This window comes from Gopherus flavomarginatus, chromosome 8 (assembly GCF_025201925.1).
Source record: "Gopherus flavomarginatus isolate rGopFla2 chromosome 8, rGopFla2.mat.asm, whole genome shotgun sequence".
Lineage (NCBI taxonomy): Eukaryota > Metazoa > Chordata > Testudines > Testudinidae > Gopherus > Gopherus flavomarginatus.
In genome coordinates this window covers 14744373-14762529 of record NC_066624.1, presented here as the reverse complement: position 1 = coordinate 14762529, position 18157 = coordinate 14744373, and the positions used below count along the sequence as shown (strand labels likewise).

The following is an 18157-nucleotide window of genomic DNA, read 5'->3' as shown; positions in this document are numbered from 1 at the left end:
GGACTTAGGTAGCTTTGTGTATGCCAGCCGGCAAAAACTTAGGTGTCTATGGGTATTTAGGCACCCACAGGGCTAGGCGGCAGCTGAGCGATGGTTTTGTGAATGTTGGCAGTGACTAAGCCCCTTTGTGAATCTAGCCCTAAGTGACTTAAAAGCACAAGTCGTTTAGGCACACCATAAAGATTATAGGGTGGGATTTTCAAATTTTGTCAACTGAAAGTAATTGATGTTACCGTGGCATTTGCGCTACACTATGTTAATTATAGGCAATACCATAGTAATGTTTATTGCTTGCATAGCAAATAAAGATTTCACTGGCAACTGCTGTAGCTTTGGGTAATTCATGCCCTGTTCCTTACTCTAATGGATGCAATATAAATGTTACACCAAATTGTGTTCATTGTTCGGGATAGCAAATGCACAATGCAGATAGCATATTGTTACCCTCCAAACTAAATGAAATACTGTAAATTAATTCTGAGCAATCGTTCGGAAAAGGGAATTGAAAAGAAATGACTTCACAATTAAAACTCACTACAGCACTAATTATTTCCATTTCTTGGCATCTGAACAGCGCAATCATAATAGAATAATCATAGAATAGCAGGATTGGAAAGGACCTCAGGAGGTCATCTAGTCCAACCCCCTGCTTAAAGCAGGACCAATCCCCACTAAATCACCCCAGCCAGGACTTCGTCAAGCCTGACCTTGAAAACCTCTAAGAAAGGAGATTCCACCACCTCCCTAGGTATCCCATTCCAGTGCTTTATCACCCTCCCAGTGAATAAGTTTTTCCTAATATTCAACCTAAACCTCCCTCACTGCAACTTGAGACCATTACTCCTTGTTCTGTCATCTGCTATCACTGAGAATAGCGCTACATATAGCCAGATGGCTATATATGTATATATATATAATAGTGGTAACATGTAGCTAGATGGACAAAAGACTGATGACAAACCTCTTCAAAACTGGACTAAATGAGTGCTGATTTGGTAGCTTTTACTGATTGGGGCTTGCACACTGTGAACCAAAACATTTCTTCTATGCATAATCAAATGGCGTATTATCATTTGCTGATGCCAGTTTAGAGACAGATGCAGCACTGCACTTTGTCAGAATAGTTCTGCCACTACCCACAAGCTCTACGTCCAAATATCTCTTAAACCCCAAAAAACTTAAGGTAAGACAAAAATAACAACAGCAAGAAATGATGCTTCACACAAATCTCCTGTCGTGGCCTTCAAAACAGCCTTTCTGAAATCATTCGCACTGCGACAGGCAGAGAATAGTAACAGAGAGAAAGAGGAATTACAGGAGAGTATAGATCACTTCTTCAAATGTTTGGGCATGATTGAGTATTGCAGAAATGCGTGGCTCCCTTGTCAGCCCAGATTTGTGAAGGAGTGGCTGTCAAAGTGAACGTGACATGATTGACATAATTTTTTAGGAGCTAGCCCCACCCACCACCTCTCTGTGTGAGGAGGATGTTACGGCTCCTCCTTATCTTGCTGAATCAGCCAAATGGCTGAGTACTTACTGGAAAAGTCAGACTGAGGATGGGTGGCTTTTGTGGGAGGAGAAAGGGAAATAAAAATGGAAGTGTGTCATGAAGAGAGGCTGAGGAGCAGTGATATGTGGCTTTGAAGAACTGGGGAAGGAGAAAATGTGAGAGGACCAGATACGACATCAAATAAAATTCTTATAATTAAAACATTGGCTCAGTTGTTGAGGGGAGAACCAATGTATTTTCTCTCCTGATGCACCAAACAGCATGGAAGAGTTTTGTTTCCCCTCTGTGATTCTGGGAAGGATGCCACCATCTCAGTGTTTGGGAACCGGTGTGTTCAATTGCTAAACAGATTGGCCTGAGAGGGTCTGAGAAGAGAACATATCAAGAGCTAAAATGGTATTCCAATCTCCTTGATCTGTTGCCTTACACATAGCAGTGCTCATATTACAAATACAGCCCTCTAGCTGGGTCCAGTGCATAGAGATATTTCTTGTTGTTTTTCAACTGGTCTGCCACAGAACAACAGTACTTGCCCATCTGTGTTCCGCCCGGCATGGCTGGAAATGATGCCTTCTCTCAGACATTGAGAAAGGGAGCGGTATCAGTGATAAAGCTCATGAATTGGCTTGCAACTCTGTCTCATAAAGCAGATTGAAGCCTGCCCCAAACATAGGTGCCTCTCTCCAACACTAGCATGTTTCTTTGCAAACAACTCTGATGTATAGGACATAACTCCATCATATACTTATTTCAATAATCTCCATAATGTGAAATGCTAAATATTCACTGGTACATTCCAGCTTTCCTACAATATAACATTACATGCCAATCAAGAATATGATCAGAGCCTATGGAAACACACAGTTGCATCACCAGAAATGTGGCATTTAGAAAAGAGCTCTTAGCAGTGGTGTACATACCTATATGGCTATAGGACAAATCCATGGGCTAGGCAAATATGCTGAGCCAGATTCATTGATGGACTCCGGCTGCTTTGCACTTCACTATAATATAAAGCAGCTGTTACTCCGGTTTAATTATCTGGTTAGACCAGGTTTGAGTGATTTGTGTCATCAGAGCAACATAAAGCAGCTGGAGACTACTGGTGACTCTGGCCACTGTAGGTTAAACAAAGTTTTCACCAAAAGAAAATCAACAAGATTTATAAGGAAACACCCTCATTGCCAAAAGTAATCTGAAAGCAATACATTATCAAGCAACAGACAGTACAATCAAGGGCCATATCCTGCCCTCAATATGCCTTAAAATCAGGATATAAAAAATGTTTAGAGCACTTTTGCACTTTCACTTTGTCAGACATGGATTTCTCTCTCCTGTGTTCTTCATGTCTCAAAGTCATGCTTGTTTGCTTTAGCACCACCAAAACCAGTCACATCAACACAGCCCAATCAACAGAAAATTGTGGTATCAAGGAGTTTAGCCCTTAAACGAATGCTCAAACTGGGCGTTTTCTAGATCCACCTCTTCTTGCTAAAATAAAGGAGGGAAGTGGGTTAGGATGGGAAGCAAACTAGTGTTTTTGTAATACACCTTTACTCTAGTGCAAGGGTCCCTTAGGCCCTAAATATCTTTGGGGGAAGGGCAAAGTCCCCAAACTAATCAACTACTCTGTGGACAAGAGATTTAACATCCCGCTTCAAATGAACAAAGATCTTCAGTTTGTCAAATTTACACCATTTCCTGCTCAGTTGTAAAGTTAAAAAGAGAAGTAACCAGGCCTTCCAAGGCATGTCTACACAGCAAAGAAAGCCCCCCGGCTCACCCGTGCCAGGCCACTTGGGTTTGTGGCTCAGGCTGCGGCAGGGCTGTTCCATTGCTGTTTAGACATCTGGGCTTGGGCTGGAGCCCGAACTCTGGGATCCTCTGGGTAGGAGGGTCTGAGTCTGGAAGTCTACACAGCAATGAAACAGTCCCAGCTGCTGAGCCCCATGAGCCCAAGTCAGCTGGCACAGGCCAGCCATGAGGTTTTCTCTATTGTGTAGACATACCCTCAATCTGCACCTTGTAATTTGTTTTTCCTGACCCATCAAAACAATGCCCCTAAAAAGCCTGGGTGTATGGCAGCCAAGGAAATTTAGGAGCGTTTGTATTAATCAAGATTGAATGCTCTGTTTAGCTTGACAGGACACCATACCAATCTAACTGAACGACCATCCTGATGTCTTTTTAGAACACAGAGATAGAAATATTTCTGTAAGAGAGACCAAAATCAACATTATTCTCTGGAGGGCATTACTGGAGGTTAAAGACCAGTCTAAATGAAATAAGGCCCTTTAAGCCCCTCCCAGCCTGTAAATCCCGATCCGGTCTATAATTATTAAATAGACTCTCTGTCAGATCTTGTAATTGAAATAACTTATGACTACATACGAACCTTTAAGGGTGAATGTATTATCCAACTTTTCTAGCCTTTCCTAGAGCAGAACTGTCACATTCTATTGTGGGATACAGCCCATCATAACATATCAGTCTATCTAAGTTTGCTGCATAAATACATAATAAGTATATAGCCACATATATTAAATGAGTTATACATCATGGTCTACCTGTATTATCACTCAGTAGGTGATATTAAAAACTCAACATGCGCCGCCTTGCAGTGATGGCAGTACCACAGTATTCCTTGCTCTCTATATAGGAAGACACTGTAGTGACTCTAGGCACCTGCAACAATGAATGCTGAGTTTCTAATGGGCCCTGTAAAGGATAACAATCACACATGGGTAATATACGCAGACCTTCCTCTGGCATAGGATTCATATTGATTTGTAGGTGCAGAATACAACATGATGGAAACGGACACATTCTCAATATATAAGCAATGCCTGTCTTTTTGTTCCGTGCTTATATAGCAAATAGCACAACAGGGGTTCTAGTCCATGACTGGGGAATCCAGATGCCTCCCCAATACAAAATAATATGGTCACTCGTTATCAGTTAGGCCTTGTTACCATCAGTTATAAACAAGCATATTTAATTTTCATTTCAAAATCAGAAGGAATTCCTTTAAAGAATTGGTGCTCTGTTAAAACTTTGTTACCATTTCCAATCTTGGGTCCACTTTTATTTCTAACCTAGTTTAATAATCAATTACATGTCTACAACGTTCAAGATTTCAGACTGGACAGGCTAGAATGAAGGATCCTCAGTATTAAATCCTTCAGTAGACACTGTTTTCAAACAGTATATCCAGAAATTCTCTTTACACATGTTGTTCAGGCCTTGACACTTATTCAGTGAGGAATATTTTCTTATCTGATACACTGCAGCTGCTGATGCTGTTGTGCCTGGCCCCTGGCTGATCAACTTTTCCGTTAATGATAGGTTACTTGTAATTTCTAAATTTTTTATGGAGGTCACTGTATGTTTTTCCCACATACTATTTTCTTACCTTCTGCATGCTGACGTGATGAAATAAACAATTATTTGTGAGTGTGCATATTGGCAATCACTTTATGCTGTCATTTTTGCCTGTAACCAATCTAGTGAATGCAGAAGGTGGATGAGGATGTTGTTTTGTTCTGTCATGTTTGCTTGTAGTGCAGCTGGTGAATATGGAAGTTGGATGCAGATGTTGACAAAAGCTGCATCTCTTTAAATGACAACAGTGCACTCCTATACGGGGTTTTAATTCTGCTTTGACAATGAGTGTCTGTATAGCAGTAGCTTTGCAGTAGACAGTCACTGGCGGTTTTGGTATGGCATTTTGTAATGTATCCAAACTCGCAATCAGGGGTAAATTTCCTTCATTATTTTTGTGTAGTTAAAAGCTGCAGGCATGGGCTTCACAACAAAAGGAATCCTGTCACAAATTTCATTAATATCTTTTTCTGTAATTAGTGCTCTCTTTGGTAGTACAAAAGACTTTTTTGTTTTGTTGTCATGAGGCATGCAAGTGCATCTCTGTTATGTTGTCAGTAGGTTTCCTCGCTGCTGCAGCTGGATTTAATATTTAAAATCAGGCTGTAAATAACGCTGTGTTTAGTGTAATGTGAATTTGGTCTAATACGTCTTTGTGTATACATTCTATACACACACAACAGTATAAGATGGTAACACATCTGTCTCTGTGGAGGTGTGTATACATCTATCTATATTTTTTTCTACGTCCTTGTGTTAATCCTATCAAATAGGGTCCACTGTAGGAATCTTCTTCTTCCAAAGTGCTCTGTTCAATGGCATATCTTCTATCGCACCTTATGCTAACATGTCTTCCTTTATGACATCCCACCACTTCTTGGGTTGGCCTCTCTGTCCTTTTCCTTTAATCTTGATCTGTTGGACTCTTTTACTCACATAGTTGTCAAGACTGCCCTTTACATGGCCAGACCATCTGAGCCTGCACATATTCTTTCGAGCATGTCTCTAACATACACATTCCTCAGATGGTCTTTCCTGATAAACCACTCATCTCTCTCAACATTTTCATTTTGGTGGAATATATCATTTACTCATCTTTCTTCTTTGGTGCCCAACATTTAGAGGCATATGTTAAACCTGGAGGGCCCATTTTATTGATTTTCCCTTTTAATTTTACTTGTGTCTTCTTGTCATACACTACACCACTTATTTCTCTCCATTTGAACCAGGTGTTTACCATTCTAGCTCTAATTCATCCTCCATTTCCCAGATTCTGGAACGCAGATACTTGAAACTGAATTTTTACTACTGTCTGCCCATCTAGTTTCAAGGATAATTCCTCTGCTTATTTTGAGCCCATGTCTCTCCAATGCATCTATCCATTTATCAAGATCCTCTTTTATACTCTCTTTCTTCTCACTGCATGGAATGATATTACCTGCAAACAGCATGCACCAAGGTGCCTCCTTCTGTATGTTCCCTGTGAGGGTCTTCAAGACAAGGATAAACAAGAAAGGGCTCAGTGCTGATTCCTGATGTACTCCCACCTTTACTTGTTTCACTACTGAAAGGTTGGATTATTGATGCTGCCCCTATATACTTGAGTTGAACATTCTGGTACCATTTTTTCACTCATAGACCACCAGATGACTTCTCTTGGAACTCAGCCTTTTCCAGATCAATGAACACCAAGTGAATATTTTTCCTTTTCTCTCTAGTTTTTCTCAGCTGTCTCAATGCAGAAACAGCATCTATTGTCAACCTTCCTGGCATGAAGCCATATTGATTTGCACTAATATCTGCTTCACTTCTTAGTCTCTTATCGATGACTCTCTGCCACAGTTTCTTTTGTATGACTTATCAGCTTTATACCTCTATAATCTGTGCAGTTGTCAGCGTCACTTTTCCCCTTGTATATCGGCACCAAGATACTTTTCCTCTCTGCGTTTGAGATCTTTTCCCATCTCATGATTGAATTGAACAGGGATGTCAGCAGATGGGTACCTTCTTTACAAATATTTTCCATGCCTGATCAGGGATTTTGTCTGGACGTAGGGCCTTATTAGTTATTTCTTTGATAGTATTTGCCATGTCATCTGGTGTGATCGGCTCCATTACACTAAAGTTCATCAATTTGAAGTTGCATTGCTGTCTCGAGTTTTCTTAATTTAAAAGCTGTTCAAAATACCTTTTTCCATTGATTCTTTATGCTACTATCATCAGATAACACTGTGTTAGTTTAATCTTGGACGAACTTCACTTCCTTTATATTTTTGGTATTTCTGTTCCTTCCCTTTCCCAGTCTATGTACACTTTCCCCTCTCTCTTTTGTTTGTTCCAAGTCTTCACTTTTGCTTTTTTAGCTACATTCCTGGTCAATTTCTTTACATCTGTGTACTCTTCAGATCTCATTTGTGCCTACTCCTTTGCCAGAGTTTAAACTTTTTTCTTTCATCATGCCTTGTACTTCTTCACTCCAAGTTTCTTGCTGAATACCCACAAACTTGTTTTGCACTCTCCAATATATTTGTGGCCATAAACCATCCCACATTTACCCACTCTTTCTGCATGTGGTGTCTAAGGAGTCAGTAATGAAGAAGATGAGGTAAAGTCCTCCTTAGCCTTACCTTGTAGTTTTTGTCATCATATCTTTGATATTTCTCTGTACCTTTGTTCTAAGAGAAATATTTAGGTGGTCTATATTGATTAGTAAGACTCTCTCCTGCAATTGCCTCACATTTTTTTTATCTTTTATTTTCTGCTGAGAAACAAGCAAGTAAACAATTTGGCTTCTAGTCCTTCCATTCTTGTAAATAATAAGATATTCATCTCTTTGTGTAAAGAATGGGTTGGATTCTACTAGGTCATGAGTTTGTGCCATCTGGAATATGTTGTCTTTTGTCATATAATTTTCAATAGCCCAGCCATATGCCTCCTTCCCATCCCAACAAGGTTTGTCTCAGCTTGGGGTGTGTGAGTGTGTGTGCATATATTGGGTTGTACGTGTATATATCATATGTATTATATATACAAACATGCACACATACTTTTCCATAGAGCCAGATGTGTGACCATCTGATGCTGCAGGCTTCTCTCTCTCTTCCCTTATGGAAGTTTGCAGTCTGTGTCTGATGCCAGCATCAGGCTCTATGAAAGTTTATTTATGTTTCATTAATGTAGCTCAAACACATTAAACTACACGAGCAGGATCATAATTTAATATAAGTGCGAAGTGCTAATCCAATAATGCATGCATATTGGATTAGGAAATGAAAGCTGTTACAAGTCATTTTAGTTCATTTGTAACAATGCCTGAGACTGAGATACTGATGTGGCAAGAACAACTGAACGAGAGATTTGGGGTTTAGTGAAATTTCCCAAATCTCACCCCAGGAATGCTGTGGAGAAGCAGTACAAGGAAGGCTGGAAGCTTGATGCTACAATCCTTTCCTAGGACACCTTACACAGCAACATGGTTGCTTTCTATGGGGATTGCCACACCACCATCCCTTGACCTTTTCTAACCTACATTGATGTAGCTATGAATTGATATGTGCAAGAGCCTTCACTTACCTTGTACGTTGGCCAGCATCCTCATTCTCTCTCTCTCTCTCGCTTTTATACACATCTTCCTTTCCACCTTCAGATTTTTTTCCCTTGTAAAGGCTTCACTGGAGGCTCCTACTTTCTGGATCATCTACAGGCTTCAGTTTTCTGCTGCCTCCTTTGAGGGCTTGCTCAGGTCATTCTGAGATAGCTTGGTTGGCTATATAAAGCCAGAGCTTCCCAAAAACTTTATTACAGCAGTAGACAGGGACAGAGATACATCACCAAGAACCTACCTGAATGCATATAGGCATCTGCCTGCAGTATGAACTTCTAATGCTGAAACTTTAGGGTTGCTTTGAAGCACAAAAAAGAGGTGTTTCTTTAAAAATGCATTTTTTTCCTGAGTTTTTTCTCTTTCCTTTTAAATGTGTTAGATAAAAATATCCAAGCTTTGTCTCCCCCATCCTTCACCACCAAAAAGCCCAATACGGTATTCTGTACAACTGAGGAATTGGATTCAGTTGCTTGGATTTCATTGTCATTTAATGAAATCCCTTTAGAAACTGTGAATTCCAGTAGTCTTCCTTCAGTCTTATTCCTCCTTCTCATCCCATCCCAAGAAGATTTGTCTCAGCTCGGCCCTTAGTGACAGATATTGCTGCATGAATGATTCAGAGTGAATCACTTCTTCGAAACATTTAGTCCTTTTTATTTTTCTATGCCAATAATTATCCCAAGATGGGCTTTGATTTTTGCTAATATTTTGTTATTGAAAACTGTTAGTCAAAACCTTCATGGCCATAATTTTCAGAGGGGCTCATGACCCACAAGTGAGATCAGATTTTCCAAAGTGCGCAGGACTCCGCTACACTCATTGTTCTCTGTGGAGGCTCATCGGTGCTGCGTTGTTTTGGAAATATGGCCCCACTTTTGGCTCCTGAGTCATTCTGAAAGTCTGGTCTTGTGTGACCAGATATAGGTTGTTTGTGAAATACTTCCTATTTATTACTTGTGGTGTGTGATTAGTCACTGAAGGTCACAAGGCATTTTTGTGTGTTCCCTGGTGGGATGATTGAAACTGTTACAACCAGGGGTAGAGAAATCCAAAGGGATTCCAAGGTGGCTATGTGAGCCTTTCTGGAATAAACTTTTGTGTAAATACATTTATGCAAATATTCACCAGACTTTCACTTTCTTCAAACATTTTTTGAAGAAAACTAAACTCTTACAAATATTCATGGAAGATAAATACAAAGATCCACAAACTGTTGTCAGAATGAATTGGTGAAAAGATGTTCACAAACTTTTTTCTGCTTTCTCTTAGCCTTAATGACAGGACATTGGGTCCTGCTTACTGACAATATTCTGCCACATTTACCATTGAGTAGAGAGGTTTACACACAGTAAACTACTACTCAGTAAGGGTGGCAGGCTTGAGCACTTGGATACGTCTACACAGTAATTAAATACGTATGGCTGGCCTGGCTCAGCTGACATGGGCTTGCAGGCCTCGAGCTGTAGAATTGCTGCGTAGACATTTGGACTTGGGATGGAGCCTAGCTCTGAAGGGGAGGATCCCAGAGCCTAGGTTCCAGTCCAAATATCTACAGTGCAATTTATAGCCATGCAGCCTGAGCCCAAGTCAGCTGACTCAGGACAGCCGCGGCTGTGCTGCCGGTCTTTTATTCCAGTATAGGCACACTGTTTCCAAAGGGAGTGTGTTTTTTTCCCACCTACTCCCTAGGTCCAATAGCTGTTTTCCAATCTGTGTAACACATTTTTTAGAAACTCACTCACTGATTTCCTAAATTATGATCCTTATACAATAGAATCTCTCCAGGCTGCATTTTATAAAGCAGGCTCTCGGTCCTCTGTGATAATATAAGTGGAGGAATGCTGTAATGAAGTTTCATATTACAAAAGACTTAATTATTGTTACAAAATATGCTACAACATTTTTTAATAGTATGCTGTGAAAAGTATTTGTCAAATGAATGAACAAAGTCAATTTTTAACGCCTTCCTTTTAAAATGTTATTCTGCTTACTAATGTGCAAAATGCAATATTTTTCAATTGCTCTCTTAGTCATGAGTGTGAATTTGCACAGTGCTGTTATGATTGGCTCTGTTCTGCCATTTTACTTCCTTTCCAACTCATAGCCCATGCTTATAGCATCCACTGGATGAGCAAGTCACTGCATGTTGATGAACACTATTTTCATGCAAATTGCATGAATGAGTTGTGTTGCATGGTTTTTTTTTTAAAGATAATATTTGAAAAGTGAGTCTTATGCAAAGCATAAGAAGTTTTCCAATGGGATTCTTAAGATAGCAAATCACATCTAAAATGATTCATAACAGATTTCTTCTAAAAATACATCTGTATTAAAAATGAATAACATGGCATGCTGTAAATTTTCACAAGCAAACTGATACAGAGAAATGGGGAACAAATTCATTCTGCTTAAGGCCAACTTCTGCTCTCAGATGTGCATGAATATGTCTCACTGAAGACAATATGTGCTGCATGGATCCAAGGACAGAATTTAGCTCAGGCGAGCTGGAATAATTTTTATAGTGGAGGTGCTGAGAGCCATTGAACTAAACTGTAAACCTGTATATAATGGAAACCACTTCAAGCCAGGTGGTGTGGCAGCACCCCTAGTTCCAGCACCTGTGGCTAGAACCCTACAAATTAAATTTTATGATTAACAAAAAGGCTGGGAAATTAAATACCGGGGCATTTTGTGTTCCTTCAATGTCTTTTTTTTTTTAAAAACCCATTTTGATAAAGAAATTCAGTCAAATAATTATCAAGGACTCTGTATATGTGGAATCCACTTTAAGACTAAACACAGACAATTTACTTTTAAGTTAGCCATCATTAAATGCTACCATCAAGGTAAGGGAAGCCCAGAAATGAATAAACCCCAGAATTACAGAAATATATCTTAACAGAAAATTCTTCTCATACAACTAATTAATTAAACTTATCCATTCATCCTGCTATCTTTATTTATATAATGTCTTGCATATTTCTGGTTAAATCCCTGCTCAGTAATCGCTCAGGTTTGAGGGGACACGCTTGTATAATAAAATAACTGTGCCTAAAACTGACAATATTCAGCAACAAATTTCCTGGCATATGCTTTTCTAAGTACTACTACAGATTCTCAAACAATTAAGAAGTCAGCTCACTGAAATAAGAGTATCTGGATACAATAACTGTACAATTTTGCCAAGAATCTCTGTGAGTGCAATTAATTGTTTTGCATTTAAGAAAGATAAGCGAATGAATTATGATATGCATGTCGGCAGTGTTTAAATAAGCATATGCACACTATCATACAGAAATCACGGATGGATATGCCAAGACCTCCCTTTAGTCTCATGGAATAAATAGTCTCTGCTGGAATTTGATAAGTACCTTTCCCAGTGAAATACTGGCAGCCTCCAAGACTTTGTGGACCAGATCTTAGCTGATGCTAATTATTGTAACTGGTGTTAACTGACTTCAGTGGCGGTATGGAGATTTATACCAGCTAGGATCTGGCTCTCTATAATTATTTCACAATAGAAATTCAATCTTTTCAGTTTTAAAATAAAAAGGGGAACATCTATTTTTGGATGTAACAATGATAAACCATATAATACCAATTTGTTTAGTGGAATCTAATAGAAGGAAAATCTCCATGACAAGTCAATTTGAAATGTTTTTTTTTTCAGTTGTGAGACTTAAAATCCTTGTAAAAATCATAGGATTTATTAGTCATTGGGGTTCCTTTAGTCTCAGAATGTAACTGTCTGATGGCAATGAACATACAGTATCAAGAGGAGGCATGATTAAAACTCAGAGCCATCTGACCTTAAAGAACACTTGACAAACTAAGGGGAGGAAGACAAGCATCTATGGAATCAATTTTTCTATGTGAATAGGTTCTTTGTAGTCCAGTAATGGGCAACAGCGCGCACAGAGACAAGCAAATGAGTCACATACTCACCCCATATCTTGAGCACAAACAGAATATCAGGGAGTCAGAGGAGCTCAGTCTAAGACCATGGCACCATCAATCTGTAATGATTCAAGCCTATATACAGTAAACCCCCTCACACCCCCACACACTAAAATACCAGCAGGAAGTATCTGATTATAAACTCAGGACACCTATTCCCCAAAACTTGGGCCTCTACCTGGTAAGCTAACAGAGCTGTTCTGTTAGCTTAGCTAGTAGAAAAAGTTGTCATGAGTGAGTAAACTCCATCATATTGCACCATAAGTCAATGACACATGCATATCTCATTCCTTGATACACCTTGCATCTCTTCCTTGTTGCGATAGCTTCTATCTTTCCCCAAATATTTCCTCCTTTAAAGGAAAAACAAAACAGTTTTGAAAAGGCTGTTTATCTTCTCCTCTTGACATTTTTAAAAAATAAAAATTAACCAATGTTCATATTTTATGCATTACAACTAGAGATAAGCCTGAACCAAAAATCTGGATCCAAACTGCTTCAATCTTCATGAATGTTTGGATCCAAATCCAGGTTTCAGCCTGGCTCTCTAGTCCTATCTCGGGCTGAAGTAAAATTGTGAATCAGAACACGCCTAGATTTTGAAGAAGTCTGGATCCAAATCTGGATTTGAACTTGGGTTGGGCTCACCTTTCATTAAAATGTACATCCTCGTGTCCAGCTCTCTGAGTTGCTCTATTGGACTAGGGAAAATCAATTACAATAATAATACGCTGCTCTTCAATAGTGTATTTCATTTGAAGATCTCAGTGCGCTGCACAAACAGTGCAATGTTAGGAATAAAAGGGTTGTAATCCGTCTTAAATTAGATCACAAGACTTCACTGCAGCACTTACCATGTACCGTGTGAAATCCATGCTAAAGCCAAGCAATAATCAATGAACATAGTGGGCCAAGTTCATTCCTGGTGTAACTCCACTGGACTACGTAGAGTTACACCAGGAACGAATTTCAGCCTCCTGTGTTTGTGTTTCATACCAATCAATCAAAAGAAAAAAACAGCATGTAACTATTTTTAACACTTGCATTAGCATCATAATGGCTCCCCTATTCCGTACTGATACCATGCCAACACTGAGCAGTGTTATTACATCGGACACCTCCACTGACATTACATTAGCTCCTCTGTAGCTGACACAATGTTAAGAAAAGTTCATTGCTGCTATTATTGTGCTAGTTGACATCTAGGAAATACGTCAAGTCTGTTCTTAATGTACAGGCTCTTCAATCTTTGACTACCTTGCAAATTTCTGATCAATACATAAAAGATGGGCTATGTTTTGAGAGGGACATTGTTTTACATACTTATTTGATGTCATAATAAGAACCTGGCATTAAAATAATAGATGCAAAATTTAATCTGTCAGTCTGGGGCAGGGAAGAGGATTACAGACTTTAGAGAGAGAAATGGGAGAAAATGCAGGTCAAGATTTGTCTTTAACCATATATAATACAAAATGATATATTGGTACCTGCCATATGTATGTATGCAGGGCTGTGGTTCTCTTTTGGGGTTCAGGAGACAACTTGAGCTTTGCTTTAAGGGTGTGTGATGTCAACAGAATACCTCAAAAGCATTATAGTTAAATTAAATCACAGTAATTATTACAGTAATATGGACACTGATTAGCTTTTGCAAAAGATGAGTTGTCCAAAGTAACTTAAGTTCTTTGCTAAAATCCACACTGTTAAAACTGTGCGACCTTCTGCACAGTTGGGAATATATTATTTATATTTTAATGCCAAGACACACCAGTCTGTGGTATTAAGTGCCTGCAAAATATCACCATTGGAAATTAACACTTTTAAAATAAAAAACCTTTTTTTGACAACTCTAGAAGTAATAATTTAAAAAACCTAGCTTAATCAGCTTTGAGGTTCTTTCTCCCTCCACCTCTCCAAGGAGAAAGTATGCATCGGGCCTGAGAACTGGCTTGGCCCACGTTCTATTCCCGGGGACTTACGTCAAATCCCTGATGATTGAGGTTTATAGCTGAAATAACCATCCAGTCTTTAACCCCAAACATTACAATAAACAACAAATAACTAGGAGAGAGAGTTGCGATTCATGGTTAAAAAAGACAAATCAAAGGTTCTCCTCATTTCCATTTCCTTTCCCTGCAATATACTTTATCATGGAATAACTGAACTGCTTTTTTAGCATCTACTAACACAGGCTTGAGTACTTGTTAACATAGAGCATTATTTCCTTTAAATGATGCCTGAGCAAATACAAAAATAGAAAAATGACCTTGCCCTTACTATTACCACTGTAAAAAAAAACAAACTGTTTTAGATTTCTCAGAACTTTAAATGTTAGTTGGCTGTTTGTAATTCAGGCAACTGGTGAAGCTGCATTGTACAAAGAAATCTCTTTCATAGTGTAGAGGCAGACAATACAGTGTTAGATGCTGGGAGGAAAATGAACATTTAATATACTTGCACACGTAACATTATATAAAATGTTGCTTGAGGGACAAGAATGAGAATTAAGAAGCCTATTAAAACCCATACTCTTTTCTAGGCTGATGAGTACTGAAGAACTGGAGTGATTAAATTAATCTGAATTTCAGTCCTTTCTTTCTTTTATTACACAACTGCTTTTGCTAATATCCCAGATGACTGAAGTAACAGATTAATTCACTAACTAGCCAGATGTAATCAACTTTTATTAATAAAACACGATAGTCATTTGCAATAATTGTCCAAAACTCTGCAGCTTACTAAAAATAAAGTTCCTGCAGTATTTTGGAACAATACAAAAGCATTTTTTTAATGAGAGATTGCATGTTATAGTTCCAATCTCAATACTTTTCAGAACAAAAAGGCATTTTGAATTAATTTTGTTGGCAATTCCTGTACTCCGTATGATCAGCAATGTCATGGTAATGCTAATACCTAGCCCAGTACAGCTTCCCTGTGCAAATCACACACCTAAATGCAAACTAGGGCTGTCAATTCATCGCAGTTAACTCTTGAGATTAACTCACAACAATTAATCGCTATTAAAAAAATTAGTCGTGATTAATCGCAGTTTTAATCACACTGTTAAACAACAGAATACCAATTGAAATTTATTAAATATTTTGGATGTTTTTGTACATTTTCATACATATTGTAATCTGTATTGTAATTAAAATCAAAGTGTATATTTTTTATTAAAATATTTGCAGTGTAAAAATGATTAACAAAACATTTCTCTTTGTTGTGAAAGTGCAACCTACAAATGTAGATTTTTTTTGTTACATAACTGCACTCAAAAAGAAAACAATGTAAAACTTTAGAACCTACAAGTCCACTCAGTCCTACTTCTTGTTCAGCTGATTGCTAAGACAAACAGGTTTGTTTAAATTTACAGGAGATAATGCTGCCTTCTTCTTATTTACTATGTCACCAGAAAGTGGGAACTGCCATTTGGGGCACTTTTGTAGCTGGCATTGCAAGGTATTTATGTGCCAGATATGCTAAATATTTTTTTGCCCCTTCATTCTTGGGCCACCATTCCAAAGGACATGCTTCCATGCTGATGATGCTTGTTAAAAAAAAGTGTTAATTAAATTTGTGACTGAAGTCCTTGGGGGAGAATTGTATGTCCCCTTCTCTGTTTTACCCGCATTCTGTAATATATTTCATGTTATAGTAGTCTCAGATGATGACGCAGCACATGTAGTTCATTTTAAGAATACTTTCACTGCAGATTTGACAAATCGCAAAGAAGGTACCAATGTGAGATTTCTAAAGATAGCTATAGTAGTCAACCCAAGGTTTAAGAATCTGAAGTGCCTTCCAAAATCTGAGAGAGACGAGGTGTGGAGATGCTTTCAGAAGTCTTAAAAGAGCAACACTCCAAAGTGGAAACTACAGAACCTCAGCCAACAAAAAAGAAAAATCAACCTTCTGCTGGTGGCATCTGACTCAAATAATGAAAATGAACATGTGTTGGTCCACACTGTTTTGGATTGTTATCGAGCAGAACCTATCATCAGCATGGACGCATGTTCCCTAACCTGGAATGGTGGTTGAAGCATGAAGGGACATATGAATCTTTAGCACATCTGGCATGTAAATATCTTGCAATGCTGGCTACAACAGTGTCATGTGAACGCCTGTTCTCAATTTTAGATGACATTGTAAACAAGAAGCGGGCAGCATTATCTCCTGCAAATGTAAACAAACTTGTTCAGCCAATTGCTAAGACAAACAAGAAGTAGGACTGAGTGGACTTGTAGGCTCTAAAGTTTTACATTGTTTTATTTTTGAATGCAGTGTTTTTGTACATAATTCGACATTCATAAGTTCAGCTTTCACGATAAAGAGATTTCACTACAGTACTTGTATTAGGTGAATTGAAAAATACTATTTCTTTTTTTTTTATAGGTCAAATATTTGTAATCAAAAGTAAATATAAAGTGAGCACTGTACACTTTGTATTCTGTGTTGTAATTGAAATCAGTATATTCGAAAATGTATAAATCATCCAAAATATTTAAATTAATGGTATTCTATTATTGTTTAACAGTGCGATTAATCTGCAGTTAATCATGATTAATTTTTTAAAGCGCTTGACAGCCCTAATGCAAACATAATTGTTAATCACTTAGTTTTGTGAGGTAGTGGTCAATAATATGGACACTAACTGGTTAGCTTTTGCAAAAGATGAGTTTTTCAAAGTAACTTTTAGTTATCTGTTAAAATCCACACTGTTAAAATAATGAGTGAAGTCCTGGCTCCACTGAAGTTGATGGGAGTTGGACCCAATATGTTTAACTAGTGCAACAAATGCAATTTTATACCCTTCTATCTAAGATATTTACAAAGTGACAGTCTCTGTAGTATTAAAGATTATGTTCTATTCTAGGTTACGTGCCACTGAAATTGCTTTTTTAAAAGCTACATTTACATTTGGAAATTAATCCTTTCCAGACCACCACACACTTCAGTTGTGCAAGCAGAGACTGCTATCCTGAGCAGGCAGTGCATCTCCTATTTCTAGCCACAAGTACTACAATTTCCAAGTACTTATAAAATGTTTCCTGCCAGTAGGGTGTCACAGGAGAATCAGTCCTTAGTGTTAAACACAATCTTGCTGCTGTAATAAGTGCTTTAGCCTCATCTACTGAGCCTCGTTAGCAATTGGTCATAGAACCAGACTTACTTTTCTTTCTTACTTACTTTTCTGAGCTACGGGTAACCTAAGGTAAGATGTATGTCTCCTCTGGAATCTGGTCCAGCTCCCACTGGCCATTGGAGAGGCCAGCGGTGTATGCTGGGACTAGAATTTTATGCCCATTTTAAGCCAGCAGAAAAGGGCTAAGGAAAATTGATCCTGCAGACTTCAAGATTTTTGCTGTTCGCTGTTTTGCCCTTATAAAAAGGTCTCTTAAAAATACAACAAATAGCTTCAAATCACTGAACTATGAAACACCTTGTGCTCAATGCTTCAGGCTGCATTAATGTGTGATCGCGATTTCTTTGTACAAGGATGAGCTCAGATGAACACTTATTAACTTAATGGACCCCTGGCAGGGCCAACACTACTGGAGCCTCTATCTGTTAGTTAAATAAGGATCTCAAGTTGGATTAAATGGCACATGATGAAAATAAGACTGTGTCTCATTAAAAAAGCTACTGCGCAAGCAAGCGGCTTTTTTCGCGATTATTCAAATGGTTCTAATCTGTGTTCT

The 18157-nt window shown here is 38.4% G+C and overlaps 1 protein-coding gene across 4 annotated transcripts in view; it reads right to left on the bottom strand.

Moving 5' to 3' along the window:
* Positions 1-18157, bottom strand: part of GRIA3 (glutamate ionotropic receptor AMPA type subunit 3) — a 208190-nt gene that overhangs the window by 14106 nt on the left and 175927 nt on the right. Inside the window, exon 14 of one of the 4 annotated variants that reach the window (XM_050964486.1) lies at positions 12625-12808. The exons of the other annotated variants lie outside the window; for them this stretch is intronic. Within the exon in view, the coding sequence (XP_050820443.1) occupies positions 12721-12808 (88 nt within the window). The 3' untranslated portion in view covers positions 12625-12720. Of the gene's footprint in view, positions 1-12624; positions 12809-18157 lie in introns of those variants that run through there. 4 annotated transcript variants of the gene reach the window in all.